This window comes from Ciona robusta, chromosome 8 (assembly GCF_009617815.1).
Source record: "Ciona robusta chromosome 8, ASM961781v2".
In the NCBI taxonomy this organism is placed as follows: domain Eukaryota; kingdom Metazoa; phylum Chordata; class Ascidiacea; order Phlebobranchia; family Cionidae; genus Ciona; species Ciona robusta.
The window spans coordinates 2,010,246-2,031,748 of NC_143242.1; the positions used below are offsets into that span (position 1 = coordinate 2,010,246).

The window sequence follows — 21,503 nt, forward strand, 5'->3', positions numbered from 1 at the left end:
ATCCTATAATATCTGAAGGTTAACGGTCATGCCTTATATCGAATAAAGACTACTGTCTTATCCACAGGCTTGGTATAACGACAGATGCGTGTTATAATCTTTAAATTTATTTTATCTTTGACATATGTTTCTAAATTATTAATTAATTTTCTCTTTTCTTTTTATATTAAGCATGGATTTAGTGGGCACCCTTTATTGCGGAGCACTACGCTGGCGGAGACCAACGTTCTTTGGCAGAGACTAGAGATTAAAAATACTTTCATCTTATCGCAATCATCTGCAGACAACTGGATAAACGCTCATCACATTTTGGAACTGGCACTTTTACTCATTAAAAAGATAAATGAATCTATAAGTGTTTACAACTATTATTTGTTAACGATTTGTAAACTTTCTTTTAGGAAATTTTGTTTTTTCATTATGACCGAAATTTTGAATAAAAAAAGCTGACTACCTCATTGAACGAGTACTTTTCCACACTTTTTTTAAATGCATTGTAACATTCTTTAAATATTTGCAAGCTACTGTGAGTTTCTTCCTATAGGGCTTTACAGTCGTATTTTTTAACCTATACACCTTCATTTAATATATTTTCAACGTGTTATTAACTGTTTCCCTGTTAATTCCCATATCTTAAAACTGTTCATTAAACATAACCTTTGTTATTGTAGTCGAAGATACAAATAAATCCGGCGCCGTGGTATAGTGGTTAGCGCGCCTGCCTGTAACCCAGGTAGTGGATTCAAGGCTCGACGCTGCTACCATTGTTGGCGTATGTGTCCTTGGGCAAGACACTTAACGGAAATTGCTCAAACCCAGTGGTCACTAATGGGTTGTCTAAATTATCAGCCATACATAAAAAAAATCCCAAAAAAATAATCACCCACAAAGTAACATACATAGTAACTCGTAAGCTGTCACGAGGTGTTAAACCCGTGTTATAACGACTGTCGTTTTCCGGCCACGCGAGGATAAAGTAAGTTACATTCATTCAAATATTTAGTTATGTACGCCAGTGTAAAATCAAAAATGTCGCTGCCACTTGGGGATAAACACGTGTCATTCATTTTATGCCGTATTATATTCTTTGTAGACATGTGACATGAAATAATTATTCAGTCATAAAATGTCCATAAAAGACTTGGTACGAACTGATGTTAGATTTATTATGCAGTGATCACATATGTTAACGAATAAGGTAGTTACAATACGTTTAAAAAAGTGCTAGTAAAGATAAAACGCATGTGTTAATTGGAACTAAGTGCAGTATTACTGCTACCATAACACACATCATACACAAAAATATACGAAGGAATATATTCATGATTAAAAGTTGGTACCTATTCTGTGTATAATGATATACTGAGTATATACAAACTAAGCGAACATCCTTTCAATGCAATTCACAACGACAGCTGTCCAACCAGTTTGGTGACTGAAAAACAAATCAGATCATTTAATAGATTTAATTTTCCTAATCGTTTTGTTGAATAAAGTAAAACATGTTATTGTTATCTGTCACACCTTTGCCAATTATATATATATAGTAAAGTGGGGGAAGATGGGAAACCTTTTCATTCTATTTTCTGGTCCAACTTGGTAGTAAACTAAGAACATTTACAGAATTATAAAACTGTACCCTCACGTCTTCCATAGACTGTTGTTAATTGTATAAAACACGATCAGGATATTTGGTTATTATGTGCTAAATGTGCCCAGTATTTAGTTTTATCCAAAACACTAGGATATTGACATGCGAAAAATAGGCAAGAGTTAATAGGTGTTAAATTGGTGATGAAATAAGCAAAAACAAAAGTTGTAATATGATGTATAAAAAGTTTCTGTGGCAAAGAAACTAGCACAGCCAGTTAATTTCGGTAGGTTAACTACAAGTTGCAGAATACTAATAATATATAAATAAATATACATTTTTGTCTCATCTTCCCCCACTTTGTATTTGTATAGGTGTTCATTGACCTTAATGAGTTTGTTTTTTAATTCAATAATTTCTACATAAAGGTAGTTTTTATTATACTGTTATTTTATACAGAATTAGTTATCATATCCAGTTAAAGTATATTAGGGTCTCCGAGCTGCCATTTCTAGGCTGGCATTCATTTGGTTTAAACCAAAATCCAGCTGTGGTTATTTTATAAAGAACTAGTTATCATATGGAGTTTACCTTGCACCGCAACCCCTACCACTCTCAGCATGAAAATATTCATAGAATAAAACCAGATCTTTCCAGAACTTATCCTTGGCGTAAGTATCATTGTCACCATGGCATGGTCTGCGTCCGGTCACTGGATCCGGTTCGAATAACGAAACCAGCCTTCTGCTGATCTCCTTCGCTACATCCTATATTTTTTAAAACATTTTTACCAGATTATCATCCGTTATCAGGAAAATGATATTTAAATATAAACTTATCTATATTTCAGCGGAAAGAAACTTTACTTATCAATAAACATAAAGGTTACATGTTACCCCCAAAACACAAGAAAACAAATTTCAAACACAAAATAATCAAACTACTCTTACCTTAAGTCTCATAAAGTTACCAGATCCAGTTGGACATTCAACTTTTAGTTTTTCACCATAGAAGTAATCATAACGTTCAAGTGCTTCAATGATAAGGTAGTTCACTGAAATATAGAAATAAATGCATAAATGCATAAATGAATAACTTACTATATATATAAGGCCGGAAAACGACAGTCATTATAACACGGATGTTCATACACCTCGTGCCAGCTTACGAGTTACCAAGTATGTTACTTTTTTGGGTGAATTTTATTCTTTGATTGTGTTGCTAAAAGACACATTCGCCCAGTCGCCCACAATGGTAGCAACAGCGATCCGTTACTTATAAATTAGATACAGGCGTACTAACCAACTATGCTCTGGCGCAGAGCACAGTTGTAAATAATTTTCACAACAGCACCTATTTGTAATCCAGATGTACATTTATATGGCACAGAAACTAGCATTGTAACAGTGGTTAAAGTGAGTGTGTATGTTTTAAGCAAAACACTAAAAAGTAATTAATTCTATCACAAAATGTCTTATGAGTTACTGTATTAGCAGCAATACTTAAAAGGGAAAAAATCACCAACAAAGTTACACCCATAGTAAATGGTAAGCAGACACAATGTGTATAAATTAAGTCATTAATGTTACAACTGTTAAGCCATTTCACCATGGGAAAATAAAATGACTCTCACATAAATTCTAAGCCATAAAATAACAAAGAAATTACCACAAAGCCAAATAGGACCACGCCAGTTACTGTTTCCACCAAACAAATAGGTGTTGGATTCACCAGGAACGTAATCAACTCTATGTTCAGATCCATCAACAAACATCACGAATGGTTTGTTCTGGTGAACCTAGGCATATATTCGTATTCAGTATCTTATATATATATATATATATATATAGTAGCGCAAGGGGGAAGACGGGATACCTTTAGCAGATAATATCCCAATACTTTGATCGTGTTTTAAACAATTAAACAACGGTCTATGTGTCGTGAGGATACGGTTTTATAATTCCTTGAATGTTCTTTGTTTATTACCAAATGGGACGAAAAAATAGGATGAGAAAATGCCCCATCTTCCCCACCCTACTATATATCTGAAAAAAATGCGCATCAGTTGATTTCGAAGTGCTAGCACGCTGATAGACATCCCATGGTTCTGACATGCCTTGGGCCAATTTAAAACATAAATTATTAAAACAAAAACAATCACTACAAAGTTGCATGAGTATTATTATCAAGCATGAGGTGTATAAAACAGAATCCCTGTTTTCTAACTTCTTCAGAAGTTGCCCTGCCATGTGAGGCGAAACAGGTGATATTAATTTGTTAATTAAGTATTATAATCAAGTGAGGTAGAGTCGGCTTGTTTGAAAAATACTATAATGCCAGCATTGTGGGAACATATGTTTCGAACAAGACACTATTGCTCCAAGCCAGTGGTCCTACATGGGTTGACTAAATTTGAAGCAATACTGAAAAAACTTACGCATAAACAAGAAAAAAGTTACATTCATTCCTAATTTCAGTAAAATTTTATTGTAGGAAAAAAAATTTTTTTTTATTGTAGTAAAGTAGAAATAATATACAGACATTACTTATAGATAAACAGTGTACACACATACCTTTGACAACGATCGAATCCCATATGGAGACAAAAATTCGTTTTCGTCGAGTAAATATTTGAGTAAACATTTAAGTTGTGCAAGTGTTGGTATGGCAAGTAATATTCGACTTGGTTTTCCATCGCTTGAAACTTCCTCAGTCATGAAAGTTATCTGGGAAAATAATCAAAGATGTCTTTACTGTTATGGTCCATAAGAGAATCAAAAACTTTATCGGAAGTAAAAAACCTAAAACTTGAAAAGGATTCAATCTATTACAAATAATGATTTTTCAGTTGATTTTGTTTTACATTTATGGTATAAAGGGTGATACACACTTAACAGCAATTGTTCCAACCCAGTGGTCACTAATGGGTTGTCCAAATTACCAACCATACATAAAAAAATGAAAAAATCCAAAATATAATCATACACAAGGTTACTGTTATATGGTTGTTATCTGGCACGAGGTGTATAAACACCTGTGTTATAATGATTGTCGTTTTTTGCCCACGAGACGATAAGCAAGTTACATTCATTTAATATTCCAACAAACCAGAACATACCCGAGACTGCAGATCTTTCCTGTTGGTTAAAAACCACTCCGTCCTCTTTTTAAAGCCGGGTAGTTGATGTGTGTTCTCACCATCCAATACAAGGCAAGCATACAGAGGGATCAAACCAACCATGGAACGAACCCTCAGTGGTTGGGATGAATCACGAAACCTCAAGACATCGTAGTAAAATCCTTCTTCTTCATCCCACAAACCTATTTCAAGCATTCAGTTTGGTTAAACATTAAAACAAGTTAATGTTGAATAAAAATTATGGATATATTTATGTACAGGAAAAGACAGACTTTAGATATTTTTTTTAATAAATGAGTTCACTAAGTTAGTAATGTAAGATGGATTAGTGTTTGTTTTGCTAACTTGTATATAATATATACATTCATTTTCTCAGATTATAATATTTCATACCAGTTCAAACATAGAAAGAAAAAGCATTCAATATACCAAATACAAAATAAAATTTAATAATTCTTACGTATTTTAGAAACTAAGAACGGTAAGAGTTCAGTGTCTTTCTTTCTTATTAGAAATGTCAAACATTGCCAAAACAGCCAATATTGTTTACTTTTTTCACGCAATTTTTTGGAAGCTTTATTATTTTGAAAAACTTTAATGATATCTTTACATCACATTTGAGCATCTCTATTCATATATAAATTGTTCGTTGGTATACCCTTTTAAACCTAAACTCTTTAGTTTTTTGTTATGTTTAAATTAAAAAAATTAAAATATAATTTAAGTTTTAAATAGCCAAGATACCACCATACAGCATCACCTTCTCCATTGCCAGCAGCATTCATTGCATCAACAATCATAATGAAATGTTCAAAGAACTTGCTGGCCATGTCTTCATATGAAGCATCATGCATTGCAAGCTCAAGGGATATATCCAACATCACTACACAGAAGAATGCCATCCATGCTGTCCCATCAGCCTGCAAAACATTCATTTATGAACAATTTTTACCAAGTTTAGCATGGATTTTGCTAGTTAATAAGCAAATGTATAGCATACTCTATAGCATACACAAAGCATATTTTGGAAAGTTGTAATACATTACTTTAAACATCAGTCATTGTAAGTGACTTTGACAAAAACTTGGCAACAAATTAGCAGGAAGTTCTACGTGTTCTGATACGTGAAGCATTTGTGACTACACTTTCATCAATTTACCAACAAGGTTGATTCTTAATCAAACTTGAATCTTGTTACTGTTTAAATATCGGGACATTTGTGATTATTAAAAGAAGTATAAATTAAGTTTTCTTAAGTATTTTAAAACATGTTTAAGTAACTACTGTGCTGCACTAAATAGAGTTTCTTATCATCAACAAAGCAGTGCAAGTCATCAGCACAAACTTAACTTTAATATGAAAAGGTTGAGCAAAAAAGTTCAATGTGAATAAAATAAAAAGGTTGTGCAAAAATGTTTATGTGGAACATATGACGTTATAACATGGGTGTCTAACATTTCATAAAAGCCCTCTTACAAGTTACCACAGATGTAACCATGTGTGTTAATGCTTCTATAATAAGGCTGAATTATGTTTTAGTTTTAAGGCAAGCAATTAATCAAAAAGTTTGATCAAAAAACCATAAACTTGTTTAATATTAATACCTGTTCCAGATGGCCACCAGTGGGTAATGGTTTGGATCTATCAAATACACCTGTCATGAAATGAACATATTAGTTTAAAAAAATATTTTGAAACAAATATCATAATACCTATATTGTCCAGTCCAAGAAAACCACCGGAAAATACATTTTTGCCCTCAGGATCTTTTCTATTCACCCACCTAAATTAAGCAAGCATATAAATGCATTACATACTTTGATCTAAAATTCTCTACAAGGTATATCTTACCAAGTAAAGTTGAGAATAAGTTTTTGAAAGCAGCGTGCCAAAAACAACTGGTCCCGCTGTCCTTTTGGTGCAGTAAGTTTGTATACTCTATACACAGACCATGCATGGACTGGTGGGTTCACATCGTTGAAAGCAAACTCATAAGCTGGTATCTGTTGAGTGCGAGTTTTATCCTTTTTTTAATTTCCTAATTTTGGTTTATATTTAATTTTGACACTTAAGGACAAATTTGTGCTTTTTAGTAAGTTGTAGGTTTTAAATTGTATACTACTACACATTTTGTATACTAATAACTAGACACATAAAAAAATTGGATATAGGAACCAGTAATTCTATGTTTTTTTAAAGGATATAAAGCAGGTCCTGAAATTAAGAGAAACTATTTAAATTAGGCAAAGAAATAATCTAAGTGAAAAAACACCTTATAATGAAATCTAAACCAACTTAAACTTGTAAAACTATAAAACTGTATTGTAAATTAGCTTTTCAGTTAAATTTATCAGTAGTTACAACTTGTTGAAACAAGAAATACCTGACCGCTTGGTGCCATGTACCACTCGCGTAAAAACAACAGGAGTTGACTCTTAGCGAACTCAGGATCAATCTTACAGAATGGTATCATGTGGAAAGCTAAATCCCAAGATGCATACTGTTGATAATGTGACACATTTAATATGTATTACAATAATTAGGAGTTTAACACTTACTGTAACATAAGAACTTAATTTATGTGATTGACTTGCTATAAGGAAACATAAAGAAAAGTTTAATTAGATTTGTTATAGGTTTAACTATTTACTTAATAAAACACTTTAAAGGCATTGTTTTTTGAATTGTAAACATTTTTAAAGGTTGACAACCTTAACATAATATATCTTTTTTTTGCATATTTTTCTTGCTTTCGTTGCTATAAAACAAGCGCTAATAGGTTATATTGTATCCTAAAATTAAAGTTGTTTTTAAAACTGATTCAAAGCGGTTTTTATATAAAGCGGCTGTGAAACGAGTTTGATCAGGAATTGTATAGTACGGTGAGAAAACCAAACATGAGAGAAATGATAAATAAACAGAAGAAAGTTACCCATGGATATTCCCATTTATCTGGCATTGAAATCACATCTCGATTAAAAAGGTGAATCCAGTCTTTATTTCGGCCTTGTAATCTGAAATAAATCTAAAATTTAAGAATTGCTAATCGTGTTGCAATAAAACAAACACATAATTATGACATTATATTTGTGGGAAGTTGTTTTAGTTAAGTAGTGATGCTGTATCTGTATGTGAGAAGAACAGCTTTGTATCTTTAAACTTGCCATGCTTTGTACACAGAGCGAACACAGTGTATGCTGAGGACCCTTGACTGTAATCACCTCAGTCAAAAAAACAAGTCATGTGATGCCTTGTTCAAGATGATATACCGGCAACTGATCACTGGATTAAAGTCGCAAATATACAGGAATTGTAATATAAGACAAATATGGCAAGAATAGTTTACAGGCAAGTTTGTGAATATATGAGATGTCGTGAATATTGCTGCAGAGGAGAGATGCTCAAACATTATGGCATTGAAAGAGGAGATTATTGTTGCTCAAAATCTGAATATGAATTGCATGAAGCTCATAAGTAAGTAATTATCGCTTAATTTTATCTTTGGCGAGTGCTAAAGATGTTTTTAATTTACATTAATAGTAGAAGACTAACTTATGTGTTGCAAATATTGGGTTTATCGTTTATGCAACAATTTATACTCTGATGTAAACTATTGAATATATTGAGGATTAACAGGCACTTTGTACAAAGTTTATGCGAGTAAAACTCTATGACAATAAGTTTTGCATAGCATTTGTAACCATTATAAATTTGTCTACAAAACAAATTATTATAAACAAGATTGCAGATGGTAGGCTCAAATATTCAATTTTTAACCTTGTTATAAACAAATGTTTAAAACCCAAATAATTGTAACTTAGTCTTCAACTATTAAGAATTAAAAAAAATACTCAAGGAGTCAAGGTATTTATTGGCACATGAATAACATGGTCAAATACACCAGTAATAAACAATCTGATTGCTTCATATATCTGGATTAAAGATAAAATTACACACTTGATATGAAAATTGTTTCATATCCTGTTGCAAGAATTAATCTTAAGAATTGGCATGAGTGATGTCGTGTTGCATATTTACCACAGTGAGCCTTGAACCTGAATCCTATAATTTTCAGAAATTTATTGGATGTTGCCAACTTTCCCCTTGCTCACATACCGAGTAACTTCAGCATGCCAACGCAAGTTGAACAACAAACTACAACAAGTTAGTTGTATATTTTGTAAATTAACATTCTGTTAATATGATAACTTTTTGACTATCAAATATTCCATTTTCTACTTTGTTTTACAAAATTAAAAATTATTAATAAGTTATTTTTAACATGAAATGTGATAAAAATTACTCTAACTAAAATCCTAAAAACAGCCCATAATGTTCAATATGCACCTTTTTGATTAGATACACTTAAAAAATTTAAACATTCTATAAGATTTTTATGCTTATGCAATACTAAATAAATAAATATTTTAACTGGCCTATCTTTTAAACTCAGATAATGATGAAAGTTATAAAACTTCACCAATTCAGACAAACTCATCAGGGGCATTAGGGTATGTAGAGTTATTTATACACCTATCAAATTATAAACACATTCGTACAACTATTAATATCACTATGTAATAAATTTAATAAAACGGTTTTTCACATTTTTTTAATTCCCTTTTTGTTTAACTGTCTTCTATTAAAACTGAGAAAAAATGTTGATTCCACAGTTGGCACCACTACAGCATTGCAAGTAGTGTAACTGCCAGCATACTTCTTATGCTGGTATTACTTGTGCTTCTGTATATGTTTGTAAGATGGAGGAAAGCAAATAGAAGGAATGAACGCACAAGTGGGATTGTGGTTCATCACACAGTGCATCATGATACAGGTGGTCAGAATGTGTATCAGAACATGGACAATGTGTAAGTGCTGTTCTGCATGTATCTCAATTATTGGACACATGGAATAATAAGTGCTGCTTTAAACATCCAACAGTAGATATAAAGAACAATGAGTCATCATGCAAGAAACATTTGTAAACACTGCCCAGTTAACTCTGAAAGAAATTTACCCTTTCGAAACAATCTCATCACACCAAAAATAGTGGTGAAGATTTTTATCCAAATGCTAAGCTAACAGTAGTCCTGCATAATTTATTTGGTAACGAGTTCTTTAAAATCCAAATTTTAGCAGAATGCAGGCAGTTCAGGGAGCAACTGGAACCAGCAATTCAATTCCATTCTCAAACCTGACGCATGTGAATGAAAAGCAACAAAGTGATATTCAAGTAACAACCTCACACTGTAAGTATTGACAATGAAAATTTTCGAAACTATTGAGATAAATTATATGTTATTTATAATAAAACAAGAAAACTGCGGTTTGCCCTTGGTGTATAATTCTTTAGTGAAAATCGTTTTCCAAAATTTTGTCTCTACTTCCTATTTTTTTACAGTTTGCCTATTGGATGATTATATGAGTCTAAAGTCTTAACAGCTTGAATAAACAATCTCTAAAAATTTAAACTAAATCATTATTCAGCTCAACAATTTGAACCACCAGTTCAACTTCCAACATACGAAGAATTATTCACTAACGAAGAACTCGATTCAAACAATGGAGATAACAAACCTCTTGAAAAATAAATTGACAACAGAAACATACCTTTTTAGCTTGACAAAGTTTTGACATTATTTTACAATAATTCAACTTATCAAACAAACAGTATACAAATATCATGCACAACTCTAAAATACTCTTTCATAAATTTTCCTAAAAAACAGAAAAATTATTCAAACTGTTGACACTGACAATAAAGTAAAAAAATGTAATAAATCTCCTTGTTCAAATCTACAAACCTGGATTCTGGTGGTGGAACTTGGTCTGCATCTCCTTTCAACCAATCATTGACAATGTAATGATAAAACTGTTTGGACCACAGTAGTCCAGCACAAGCCTGACGCAGAATGTTCATACATTCACCTTTTACTTGTGGAAATTTACTCTGAATGAACAATGTATTAATAAAACGTACATGATATTAACGTTTTATTCGATGAATTTCTGTTACCTTGTAGTAATCGTCAGTTTCTAGTATTCGTTTCTTGATCACGTCATCATTTGTTTTACCTTGTAACGGGTTCGTAGCAGTTGCTGATTCTACTAATCGTGAGTGAAGAACAACACTCTCTGTAAGAAATAAAACTTACTTACTAACGACAGCGTCTAAATTCATGGCACGACATATCAACCAAAATTAAGTTCATCTTGAAAGTTTAAAACCAAGGTTTGTCAAGCATATATCTCAACCGTGTGTCTAAATATATGTATAGTCGTGTACTCGTGTCTATTGTGTTCAGTGGCTAAAATTCGCATAAAATCTAAGTAAACTTTAATATATTTTAACAAAATGCTTAATTACTCTTTAAAAGTACATTTTATCAAGAGAGTAATTACAACTAATATCTTAACATAAAATTGGGTAGAATTTGGTGGTTGTTTTTAGAATTCAATTTTGCGTTTTTCTTATAAAAGGGCCACTCTTGTCTGTATAAACATTAAATGAAAAAGCGTTAGGGAAAATTATTTTCAAATACTAATATTGTAACACAGGAACTGCCCTGAGGCAAGACTAAGACGTGGTTAACTGGAAAATAATATTAAAAGTTTATATAACTTTAACATTATACACACCCCCAGCAGGTACAGTTAGTTTGTAATGAGCAGCTACTTTAGTTCCTTTGTTTGAAGCAGCTACTGCATCTGTTTCACCTTAAATTAAAAACAATTCAAATCAGTTCCTTCCATGAAGCAACGCTGAACAGAAATTTTATGCCAAATACAAAGGAAGTGAATTTGTTTTGATTAATGGCAAACATGCTACATGGGTTGTAGTGCTTATGTTTATGTATGGTGGAGCTTCTTAAACAACATTCATCATGCTTACTTGTACATTATTATAAGCAAAAAGAAAAAAGAAAAGAGCCAAAACGAAAGAAAAAAAACGAAAGAGAGATAAAGTGTATTAAAATATATGATATATATATTTAGTTAATTTTAATTATGAAGCATTCATATGAATATATTTTAAACTAAAGGAAGCATACAATAACCATGAGATGGAGCTACAAAAATATAGTATCGTTGATTACACCAAACACTTGATTAAGACACTTTTAATGTCAATTGTTCCTACCCAGTGGTCACTAATGTGTTATCTAAGTTGTAAGGTGCGGGTATAAAACAAAACAACGATCAGAACTAAAAATCATAAAAAGGATAAGTAACTGACATTCATTTTAGAAATAGTAGGTTTAACAATTTAAACATTGAAATTTCAATACAGCATTTCCAAATAAAACTGTTTATGCAGTTTTTTATGAAAGAATCGAACTAAATATTGGTAATTAGTAATTATCCAACACAAACCTTTAACAATATATCTATGAAAAGCATCCTTTGTGTACTTGGTATAATGATCAATATTAAACAACATTTTTGTGTTTGTTTCATTTTCAGTGAAAAGCAGTTTGGGTTCAGGTTGGTTTGGTACATCCTCAAAACTCCATTCCATTTTATCTGTAAACATTATTTACAGCTTGTGTTCGGTATATTTTGTATCTTTTCTCATTGATATTCTGAACCAGCACAATATAAGATGACGGGCTTTTAAAAGATCTTTTCAGCTCATAATTGCCCAGCTTTGCCTAGAACTATCATTTCTATTGTTAGTTTTAGGCAAAATTATACAGAAACAAATTTGTTATTGTAGAAATTTTTGTTTGTTAAAGATTCTTTCAGTATTGCATTTGTAACACTGTACAACAAAAACATAAAATTTATATTCAATAATACAAATATTAAACCTAAGTCTCAAATTGATCTACTAATTTTAACATAATGGTAATTTGTCACAATTACTTTCTTTCCATATAATTTTTGGTGTTAGTTTTTTAATAAAAAGCTTAACAACAATAACAAGTGCCAATCCAGTGGTAACTTACTAGTTGTTCAAACTGCCATCCATAGAAAAATAAAATTAATCTTTATTAACACTCAAAGTACAGACACCAATGATATAACCATCTGTTACCAGCTATATGAAGGCAAACAAGTGATAACATATGAAATTGTCATTCACATACCTAGTGTTTGGTGTTTACAAGTCACTTTCTTCTCATTTACTTTGGTGATAGAAGGTTTCACTGTACAACCCTCATGTGTGCACCCCCATATCCATGTGTTACGATACCACAGTGTTGGCAAAACATGAATTTCAGCAGTTTCTGGTCCTCTGTTGCTGACTGAAACCAATTATGCACAAAATACGTAAAGTAATGCATCAGTTGTTGCAACTTAAAATTTAAAATATTTTTAAGTTTGAACAATTTTCCATGTTTAAATATTAGTATAGCAAAATGTGGAAATTTTAACAAACACTGCAAACCACAAAAAATTGCATTGTCAGCATTTACGCTCAGATGAAGCTAACCTGTAATTTTACACAAAATGTCTTGTGGGTCGTTCTTGGCATATTCTACCATCACATCCCAGTACTTGCTATCATTGAAAGCTCCTGCATTACAAATTATTAGGTATATATTAATTATTGAGCTTAAACTTTTTATGAAGCACTTGTATTTTCATAAAAATAGAAGAAAGTTTTTTTGAAATACAAGTGAAACAAAATGATAAAACCTAATTAATTTCACAAAAATATAAAAGTATATAGTCCCTAATCCAAGCAGATATCACAAAAAGAACGTAACCCTAACCCGTAACCCCCAACACTTTTCCTAATAATTTAAAAGTCTTAGTTGAAAAACAGACTAATGCAGACATATTAAACCAATAAACCAATAAAATAATAAAATGCAAAAACTATTAATATTTTAAAATTTATCTAGTTAACCTACATATTATATTATATGTATTATAATATTTCTCCAAATTCGTATTAAATTATTCACATATAAATTGAAGCATGTTATAAAAAAATACCAGTGTCTTCCAACTCGTACTCTGCTACATGTAAACCACGGTTTCGATTTGTATGAACAAGGTCCGCATATGGATATTCACTTTGTGAATACTTGTAAAGCATTTTCATGTAACTATGTGTTGGGCTACTATCAAGGTAATAATAATTCTCCTTCACATCTTCCCCATGGTTGCCTTCCGGTCCTGTATAAATATAATTAAACGGTAAAATAAAATGGTATCCATGGTATGTCTGGCGCAGTGGCAAAGAGATAAACCCGCCTGCCTGTAACCCAGAGGTAATGGGTTCAAGGCTTGTTCGTGCTATCATTATTGGCGTATGTGTCCTTGGGCAAGTATTAAAAGGCTTTCCCCTCCCAACTATACTGAACCTAACAAACATAAATAAAACCTAATTAGAAAAAAAAAAAAACCTGTCAACCCAAAAAGACGCTCCTTTAGTATCGGGTCTTTTCCATTCCACAAAGCAACGGAGAAGCACAACCTGCACTGTCGATCACAAATACCAAGCAATCCATCCTCACCCCATCTGTATGCACGTGATCGTGACTCATCATGACTTAAGTATTCCCAACTGGAGAAATAAGTCATAAAAATGCATGAAAAATGCGACAAATCTAATTAAAAAGTATTATACAAAGAAGGAAAAGAAAAAGCATCCTGCTTAAATTTTTTATCACTTCTATTGGTATAATTGTTGATATGTGTTTGTTAAGACTTAATGGTAGATGGTTAGCTTTGGTAACTGCATCAATTTTGCATTAAAACAAAAGATATCAAAACATTACTGACCAGTTTCCATCCGGAGAATAATCCTCTCTTACTGTTCCCCACTGCCTCTCCGATAAATAAGGCCCCCAACGCTTCCAATTTTTCTTTCTTTCTTTATCTTCAAGCAAACGCAACTTTTCGGCCATGTTTGCTTTTCTACCAAAACTATTAATATTTTAGTTTATTTAAATGTTTTATACTTTTACTGCAAAACAAAGGTGTTTTGATTCAGAATAGCACCTTGAGCATCGGTCAACCATAAATAAACAACTGTATTTGAACAAAAAGCCAAATAATGAGGTGAGCTTTGGCAAACAGAGACAATGGAATATTATAGGGTTGGGCTGATGCTGATAACAGTTAAAGCACTCAGGTTTTTAGTGTCTGCTGCACAAATAATGAATCCCTTTGATGTATATGGAGAAACACATTCAAAAAAAGTAAAAAAACACTTCCAAAAATACCACTTTGTCTTTTCAATATTTGTTCACAGATGATTGTGTTGTGTCAGTTTATCGAGAGTTTGAAAATACATGTATTTGATGTCAAAGTCCATGTCATACCAATAGTTTACAGCTATACTTGCATCTGCTTGCTGTACGTGATGAAACCAAAGTGAAGGAAGGTATAACACTTCACCTGCTTTAACATTACAAGTGATTGGGCGTGCATGAGAATACTTTGGATATCTCTTTAAATCAGGTTTCAAAGGGTCTATTGGAATCCAAGGCACATTTTGTAAATTACACACTTTTCTAATTTTCCATACCTTATCAAAGAAGTGTTTATAACATGGGTAGGTCTTGTAGGGTATGAAAGGTCGGTCAGAAGGTGGAATTAGAGTAAACGTTTTTTCACCTTTGATAACACAATAAAGGTTTTCATAATGATCTTTATGTAAAGATGTCACTGCTTTTTTCTCCCCCATCCAAAAATTCACAGCGTCCGGTTTACAATTGAAAGCCTCGTTAGCCCATGCAAAGTCACTATCAACATCACACAACAACTCAGGAAAGTCAATTGTTAAATTAGAGTTTTGTTTTTGTATATAATAAGCATCACTTGAGGTTTTATCGAATAATTTTTCAATAAACGAGGCAAAAGTCATTGATTCCTCCATTGGCAACATAAACTTTTCGTGTCGAACAGCATCAGCGTAACCATCCGGAGTTACAGCCACTTGTATAACTTTGTCACCCATTTTTTCAGCTAAATAAGAACATTCCCATTTTTCTAAAGCTGGCCAATGATTTATCGCATTCTGAAACAAACAGGGAATATTCCTAGAAACCCATTTTCTGTGAAACTCCAAAGCAGAGGGTGCACCGTCATATCTCTCAACAATACTTGGAAGATACAACTCCCTTGCTTCAGTTGAACATTCTTTTAGAATTGAGTTAAGTTCCTGATTCATATTTCACCTTGTCTATTTTTGTTATTTAAATAAAACATACTGACATACCTGTTTATACACAAACTAAAACAAAAAATATATAAATGCCTTGGCTAAGTGGTTAGGTTAGCACGCCTGCATCTAACTCAAGAGGTAATAAGTTCAAGGCTCCGCACTGCTATGATTGTTGGCAAATGTGTCCTTGGGCAAGATACTTAAGGGCAATTGCTCCAATTCAGTGATGGCTAATGGGATGTCCACACTATTAGCCACAAATAAAAATATATAAAAAGACTCAAAAAAAGTAATATACATGGTAACTCGGTAAGCTGGCACTAGGTTTATGATAGACCGGCGTTATAACGAGTAACGACTGTCGTATTCTGGCCACGCGAGGATAAAGCAAGTTACATTCATTCAACACATTTGTTACTTACAAACTAACCAAAATAAGTATTTTTGTACAAAAACAATATCTGCTTATGTTTATGAATATTGCTGCAAGTTTTTGCAACTTTTGTTCAGACCATCGTGACTCGTGAAAAACTACGGTGACGCAGCAGTTTTATGCTATTCATATTATGAGTTATGAGAATACCTGTTTTGAAAACCTACTTTTAAATACTTTATTTGTATTAAAACTTTCATATTTTACTTGCGATTTTGAAACAATAAAACGTTAATTCTCCAGTGAGTTTAAACACATGTTACGTGTTTAAATGTTTTGCACACATCTTGATCGTATGTGTGGCACAGATATAATATACTGTGATGTGTGGGCGTTTCTGTTTGTTTTTCTGCAGCAATTAGACTTCGATTTCGGGGATTCACCAAAGTAGAAATAACTTTAAAGAAAGGTCTTTGTAATTCTATGCCGTGTAACTACAAATATTAAATAAATAAATGTAACGTACTAACGTGGTTCATCCTCCGTGGCCTGAAAACCTGTCGCTATAACACGTTATGCTCTGCTTCATAATACCTTGCGCCAGCTTACGTAATACCACGCATGTTACTTTGTGGGTGATCGTTTTTTTTGTATGGCTGACAACTGAAACAATATATCCGTAATCACTGGGCACTTGCCTTTAAGTGTCTTTCCCAAGGTCACATACGCCCATGACGGTAACAGCGGCGAGCTATGAACTCATAACCTCTGTGTGAGAGGCAGGCGCGTTAACCGCTGGGCCACGACGCAAAACTGAAAGATTTAATTTAATGCGGTAACCTTATTTAAATTTGACACAATAGAAGTAGAACTGAAACACTGTATAGCACTTACACAACCAACATTTGCCCGTGAATAAACAATATATAGTAGCACGTAATATCCTAATGGTGTTAAACATTTAACAACGCAGGAATACGGTTTTATATTTTTTATTTGAATGTTCTATGTTTACTCCCAAATTGAACGAGGAATGAAATGGTGTCCTATCTTCCCCCATCCTACTATAATCGAAATTCAGCCACAGACACTTGGCGATAATGTATAAACGGGAGCTTTTGTGAAATATTGAATAGCAATACCCACTGTAGGTAGGCTATATAAAAAAAAACTATAGCAGTGGGCCATACACAACATTTTTTAACTTGATTTTCAAACCGTAATATACAATATGTGCGTTTTCGAACTGGTAAAATTAAGGTGTGCGAATCTATAAATACCTCCTCGTGTGTTTTGATAGGTGTCTGTTGTCAATTAATAAGTCGAAGATGTTACTAATTCGTGTGTACTAGCTGAATCTAATTGCTTTGGTATCACCACAAAAACGTCGTATATTTTGAGTTTAGAAATATTGGACAATATGGGCTAGAAAGTCCCGTCTTCCTCCACTCTACTAGTAAGTACGATAATTCCGAAACATCCATATTGTAATACAAAAAAATATTAAGTCTAAATATATCTATTTTACTCTAAAGCTGTTAGCGATATAATACGTGTTGCTCCGTTGTACAATATATCATTTTAAAAATTTGTCGCACGGTGGCGTGAAGAGCAACCCGACTTGAAATTTGTGGTTGTGAGAAAAACGAGACAGCAAAGTCTTCTTAATTGCCAATACAAAATATTTAAACTTAGCTGTAACTATTCTTCTTATAAAGGTGAGTTCGATACATGTTTGAAAATTTACAATGACCAGACTTTTAATCAGCACATAGGTGTTTTAAATTCAATAAACGTTGGTGGTTTTCGTGTAACTTTTAAAAAATCCACAAAACAGTTATTTGGTTTTATATTTCAACATTCGTTTCTCGTGATTGCATTTAAATTATTGAGTACCCCGTGACGCTATGCGTAAAAGGCGCACGAAGCATACTTGTAATTAAGCTAATAGGACTAAAATCAATCAGACAGCCTTATCCGTAATAACAGCGCGCGCTTTTAGTCTCCAACTTCAGATACTTAAACGCCCGGAAAAGTATCGTAAAATGCTGTATGTTATATAGCGTTTGTATAGCAAACACACTGGTTGGAACTGGTCGTACAAGTTGTTGACGTGTTTCTGAAATATCACCCACCACTCCCGGCCTGCCGGCAGATCTTCTAATCACACAAACTATCTACTATTATCCATAATTATCCACGCATTGTTTTCATTGATATTTTTTGGATTATTCAATAAATCGTGATCCACTAAGACTTTTATATATAGGCACAGCTCTAATATTATGACATAAAAGGAAACAGATTAATTAATGTATTTAACTATTACGTATAAAAAAGATGCGATCGGAAAGACGGGCTTTATTGGTCAGATTATGCCATGCTGATCTGTTTTGGTTATAAAGGATTTAATTAGCAATGCTTTATAGTCATCAGTGGTGATAAATGACCCACTAACCTACTTTTACAGAGCTCAAAAGGCTATGAAAGTTAAACATTTTGCAAATTAAGCGCCAACTTTGAACCATAGATTGCTTGGTAAACTATTGTATAAAGATAATTGCTGGTTCAGTCACCAGCACTTAAAAAATGTGACGTTATTATGGATTTTAAGCATTTATTTCTCAGAGTGACGTTCTGGGTGATATTTAAAATACAATGTCCTTCCCGTGTAAAAAATGCAAAACATTATCGGAAAGCATAAATTTACATTGTATTTATTTGCTTCGCAAGTAACATTTCTGTGAGGAAATAGTATTTTATAAAACTTTTCACACTACAATGACACGATCCTTTTTTAACCACCATGTTGTAGCAGCAGTTTTGTCTAAGCAAGATTTCATCAGCCGATATTTCAAGGAACACGTGTCCTACTTACTGCACGCCGCTGGGTTGAGTGTTAGAGGCCGCATGATCAGCGCATGTTTCTCTGACACAGGGTGATTCTTGAGTGACGTAAGCTTCTGCGCTTCATCAGCTCGCGTTATCTTTGGTTATAAACTGCATGTTCGTTTGCGTGAAACATCATAATGTGTAATGGCATGTGTTCTACGTCATCGATTTACGTCACTAATTTATATTGAAATTACATATGCGATTAGGCGGATATAGTGCAAAATCTCAGAAGTAAAAAACATTATCATATACAAACTGTCGAATTCAATCTCTGAAAATAAAACTACGAATGTACAACTTCCAACTGTTTGGCGAAAACTGTTTTCAGTGGGGCCGTAGCCTTGGTAAATATAATATACGCTATGTGTCGTTGAACCGGCACCGCCCACGTACAGCCTGTATGGATTGGCTGCTTTTGTGGGTTGATAAAGTCAGCTGAGCGCGAGGTCTGGGACGTGACCGACAGAACGTGGTAAATGGCGACTAACGGACGGGTCATTCTCTCTTTTTCTCCGCAACTTTTTTGTGTGTAAACTTTGAATGGCTATTCGGTCGATATCAGAGGAAAGAGAAATACTCTAATTACATCCTACTTCGGCTAGGTATGTGCGTTGGTTATGTGTTATGTGTTGTTCGGCTAAAATATATTTCAGTAAACCCCACGTGGGACGCGGTTAAATAATTCTTAACCGCAGAAATGCACGTACACTGTTTTTGCCCATTCATTAGTCCATTAGTGTATTATATATACCATAAGTTTTGATACACATAGCACAAACATTATATGCGAATATTAAATATCTAGACAAACAAAGACTTCAATACATTAGCCCATGTTACCAAGATTAAGTGATATGTTTAGTCAACATACCTTGTAAATGGAATGCATGGGTCGACCGGGTTCGAACGCACAGAACAACTTTAGTCCAACCTTCGCAGCACAAACAAGGAGTTGACCGCAGACAATCACGCGCCCGCCGCGTGCTCGATCGAACAAAACAACACCAAGTTAAAAATGGAGTTAAATGGCATGCGAAATACACACAGTTTAATTACACTAGATGTTTACTTAAGGCCGAACTTCCCGTATTATAACACAATGGCGTGTCGTTTGGTTTAATTTTAAGATTACCTATACATTTCACACACGTTGCCAAATGATGCATAATAGGATTGGGGAAGATGGGACACCTTTTCATTATATTTTCTCGTACTTTTTGGTAGTAAACAAAGATCATTCAAGGAGTTATAAAGCCGCATCCTCAACCTCGAGACTTTCACCGACCGGTGTTAGTTGTTTAAAACACAATTAAGATATTCGAATATTATATGTGCTAAAAGCGTCCCGTCTTCCCCCATTTTACTATATTTTACATATTATTCCAAGCAGTTATTTTTTAAAATGTACACTAGACTTGTTTATATTAAATAAAATATCAGTTACAGTGGTTAATTTGAGTTTTCGCAGGAACATAATTGATCGCAGTCTTTATATTCAAACCTTACCATCCGTCTTTGCAGAAGCGCATTGACATTATTGTTTGTTAATTCGTTGATGAAAGTCGTAATCGCGTGACGAACCTTTGTCAAGAGCGAGTTACTTCTGCCAGACATATTAACCCACTTTTATATAAGTGTTGACTAATTGTACCATGGAAACAGTCAATGCCGTTGAATACTGCACGCCGACTGTTTGCTTAGAAGCCATGTGTGCTATTTTAACAGGTAAACAAACGCGTCGGAACAACACAGGAAAGCACCACGTTTAGTTAGTAATCTTATCCGTGCATTCTAATACGTACGTAATACGGTATGCTATTACGGTCATAGTAGAACACTAAATATAATATGGGGTGGCCTATGGCCTACTAAAGATATCTTTATATCCCACGTTAGATATTTTCAGTCATGCGGATGCTCTTACCGGAACCCAAACCACAATCGGTTAATTACATTAATCGACTTAAAATAGCCCGAAGATGACGGGTATACCTTACCATCTTACTCGTTTAGCGTTGTGAATCATTATTGCAGCTAACGGTACATTGTCCGTTTTAAAGAGCGGATATGATTAGCCATATCTACCATCGATATTAAAGGTATTGGTGTCGTCATTATGACTTTATATTATATTTTAACCCAGCATTACTGATAAACCGCAACTAATTGATATATTATTGTTGATCATGTATTACCAACTGCTTTCAGTTGAAAATTCCACACATAACCTATGAAAGCAGCATTTAGCTAATCGCATTAGGTCACCTGTGCTAAACCAATTATGCTAATCTAATTAAATGCCCTAAAACGTTGGCCATTTATTTGTTGAATGTAACAGCCCGACTGCTATAATGTATATTATATAAAGATAAACTTAAAA

The 21,503-nt window shown here is 33.3% G+C and overlaps 3 protein-coding genes across 4 annotated transcripts; 1 reads left to right on the forward strand and 2 right to left on the reverse strand.

Annotated features, from left to right (window-relative positions):
* Positions 1-1,140: 1,140 nt before the first annotated feature.
* On the reverse strand, positions 1,141-14,604 carry LOC149732149 (uncharacterized). Its single transcript, XM_089882221.1, has 21 exons — positions 14,469-14,604; positions 14,090-14,250; positions 13,677-13,859; positions 13,168-13,251; positions 12,821-12,979; positions 12,105-12,254; positions 11,370-11,447; positions 10,747-10,865; positions 10,535-10,680; positions 7,663-7,744; positions 7,114-7,230; positions 6,582-6,733; positions 6,443-6,513; positions 6,335-6,384; positions 5,491-5,650; positions 4,710-4,912; positions 4,165-4,317; positions 3,260-3,389; positions 2,542-2,645; positions 2,183-2,358; positions 1,141-1,435 (listed from the first exon to the last, which is right to left on the reverse strand). Exons 1-21 carry the CDS (start codon positions 14,591-14,593, stop codon positions 1,378-1,380), a joined length of 2,661 nt encoding a protein of 886 aa, XP_089738347.1. The 5' UTR covers positions 14,594-14,604; the 3' UTR covers positions 1,141-1,377.
* On the forward strand, positions 7,734-10,949 carry LOC149732150 (uncharacterized). Of its 2 annotated transcripts, none has more exons than XM_089882263.1 (6): positions 7,734-8,204; positions 8,806-8,894; positions 9,184-9,241; positions 9,404-9,598; positions 9,870-9,979; positions 10,218-10,949. In XM_089882263.1, the coding sequence occupies exons 1-6, from the start codon at positions 8,059-8,061 to the stop codon at positions 10,319-10,321; spliced, it is 702 nt and encodes a 233-aa protein (XP_089738389.1). In that variant the 5' UTR covers positions 7,734-8,058; the 3' UTR covers positions 10,322-10,949. The 2 variants fall into 2 exon arrangements, with proteins under 2 accessions (XP_089738389.1, XP_089738388.1); XM_089882262.1 differs by having other exon boundaries at positions 7,735-8,204; positions 9,867-9,979.
* A 35-nt stretch (positions 14,605-14,639) lies between the features above and the next one.
* On the reverse strand, positions 14,640-17,355 carry LOC149732151 (bifunctional peptidase and (3S)-lysyl hydroxylase JMJD7-like). Its single transcript, XM_089882252.1, has one exon. The coding sequence runs from the start codon at positions 15,859-15,861 to the stop codon at positions 14,935-14,937; it is 927 nt and encodes a 308-aa protein (XP_089738378.1). The 5' UTR covers positions 15,862-17,355; the 3' UTR covers positions 14,640-14,934.
* Between the last annotated feature and the right edge of the window lie 4,148 nt (positions 17,356-21,503).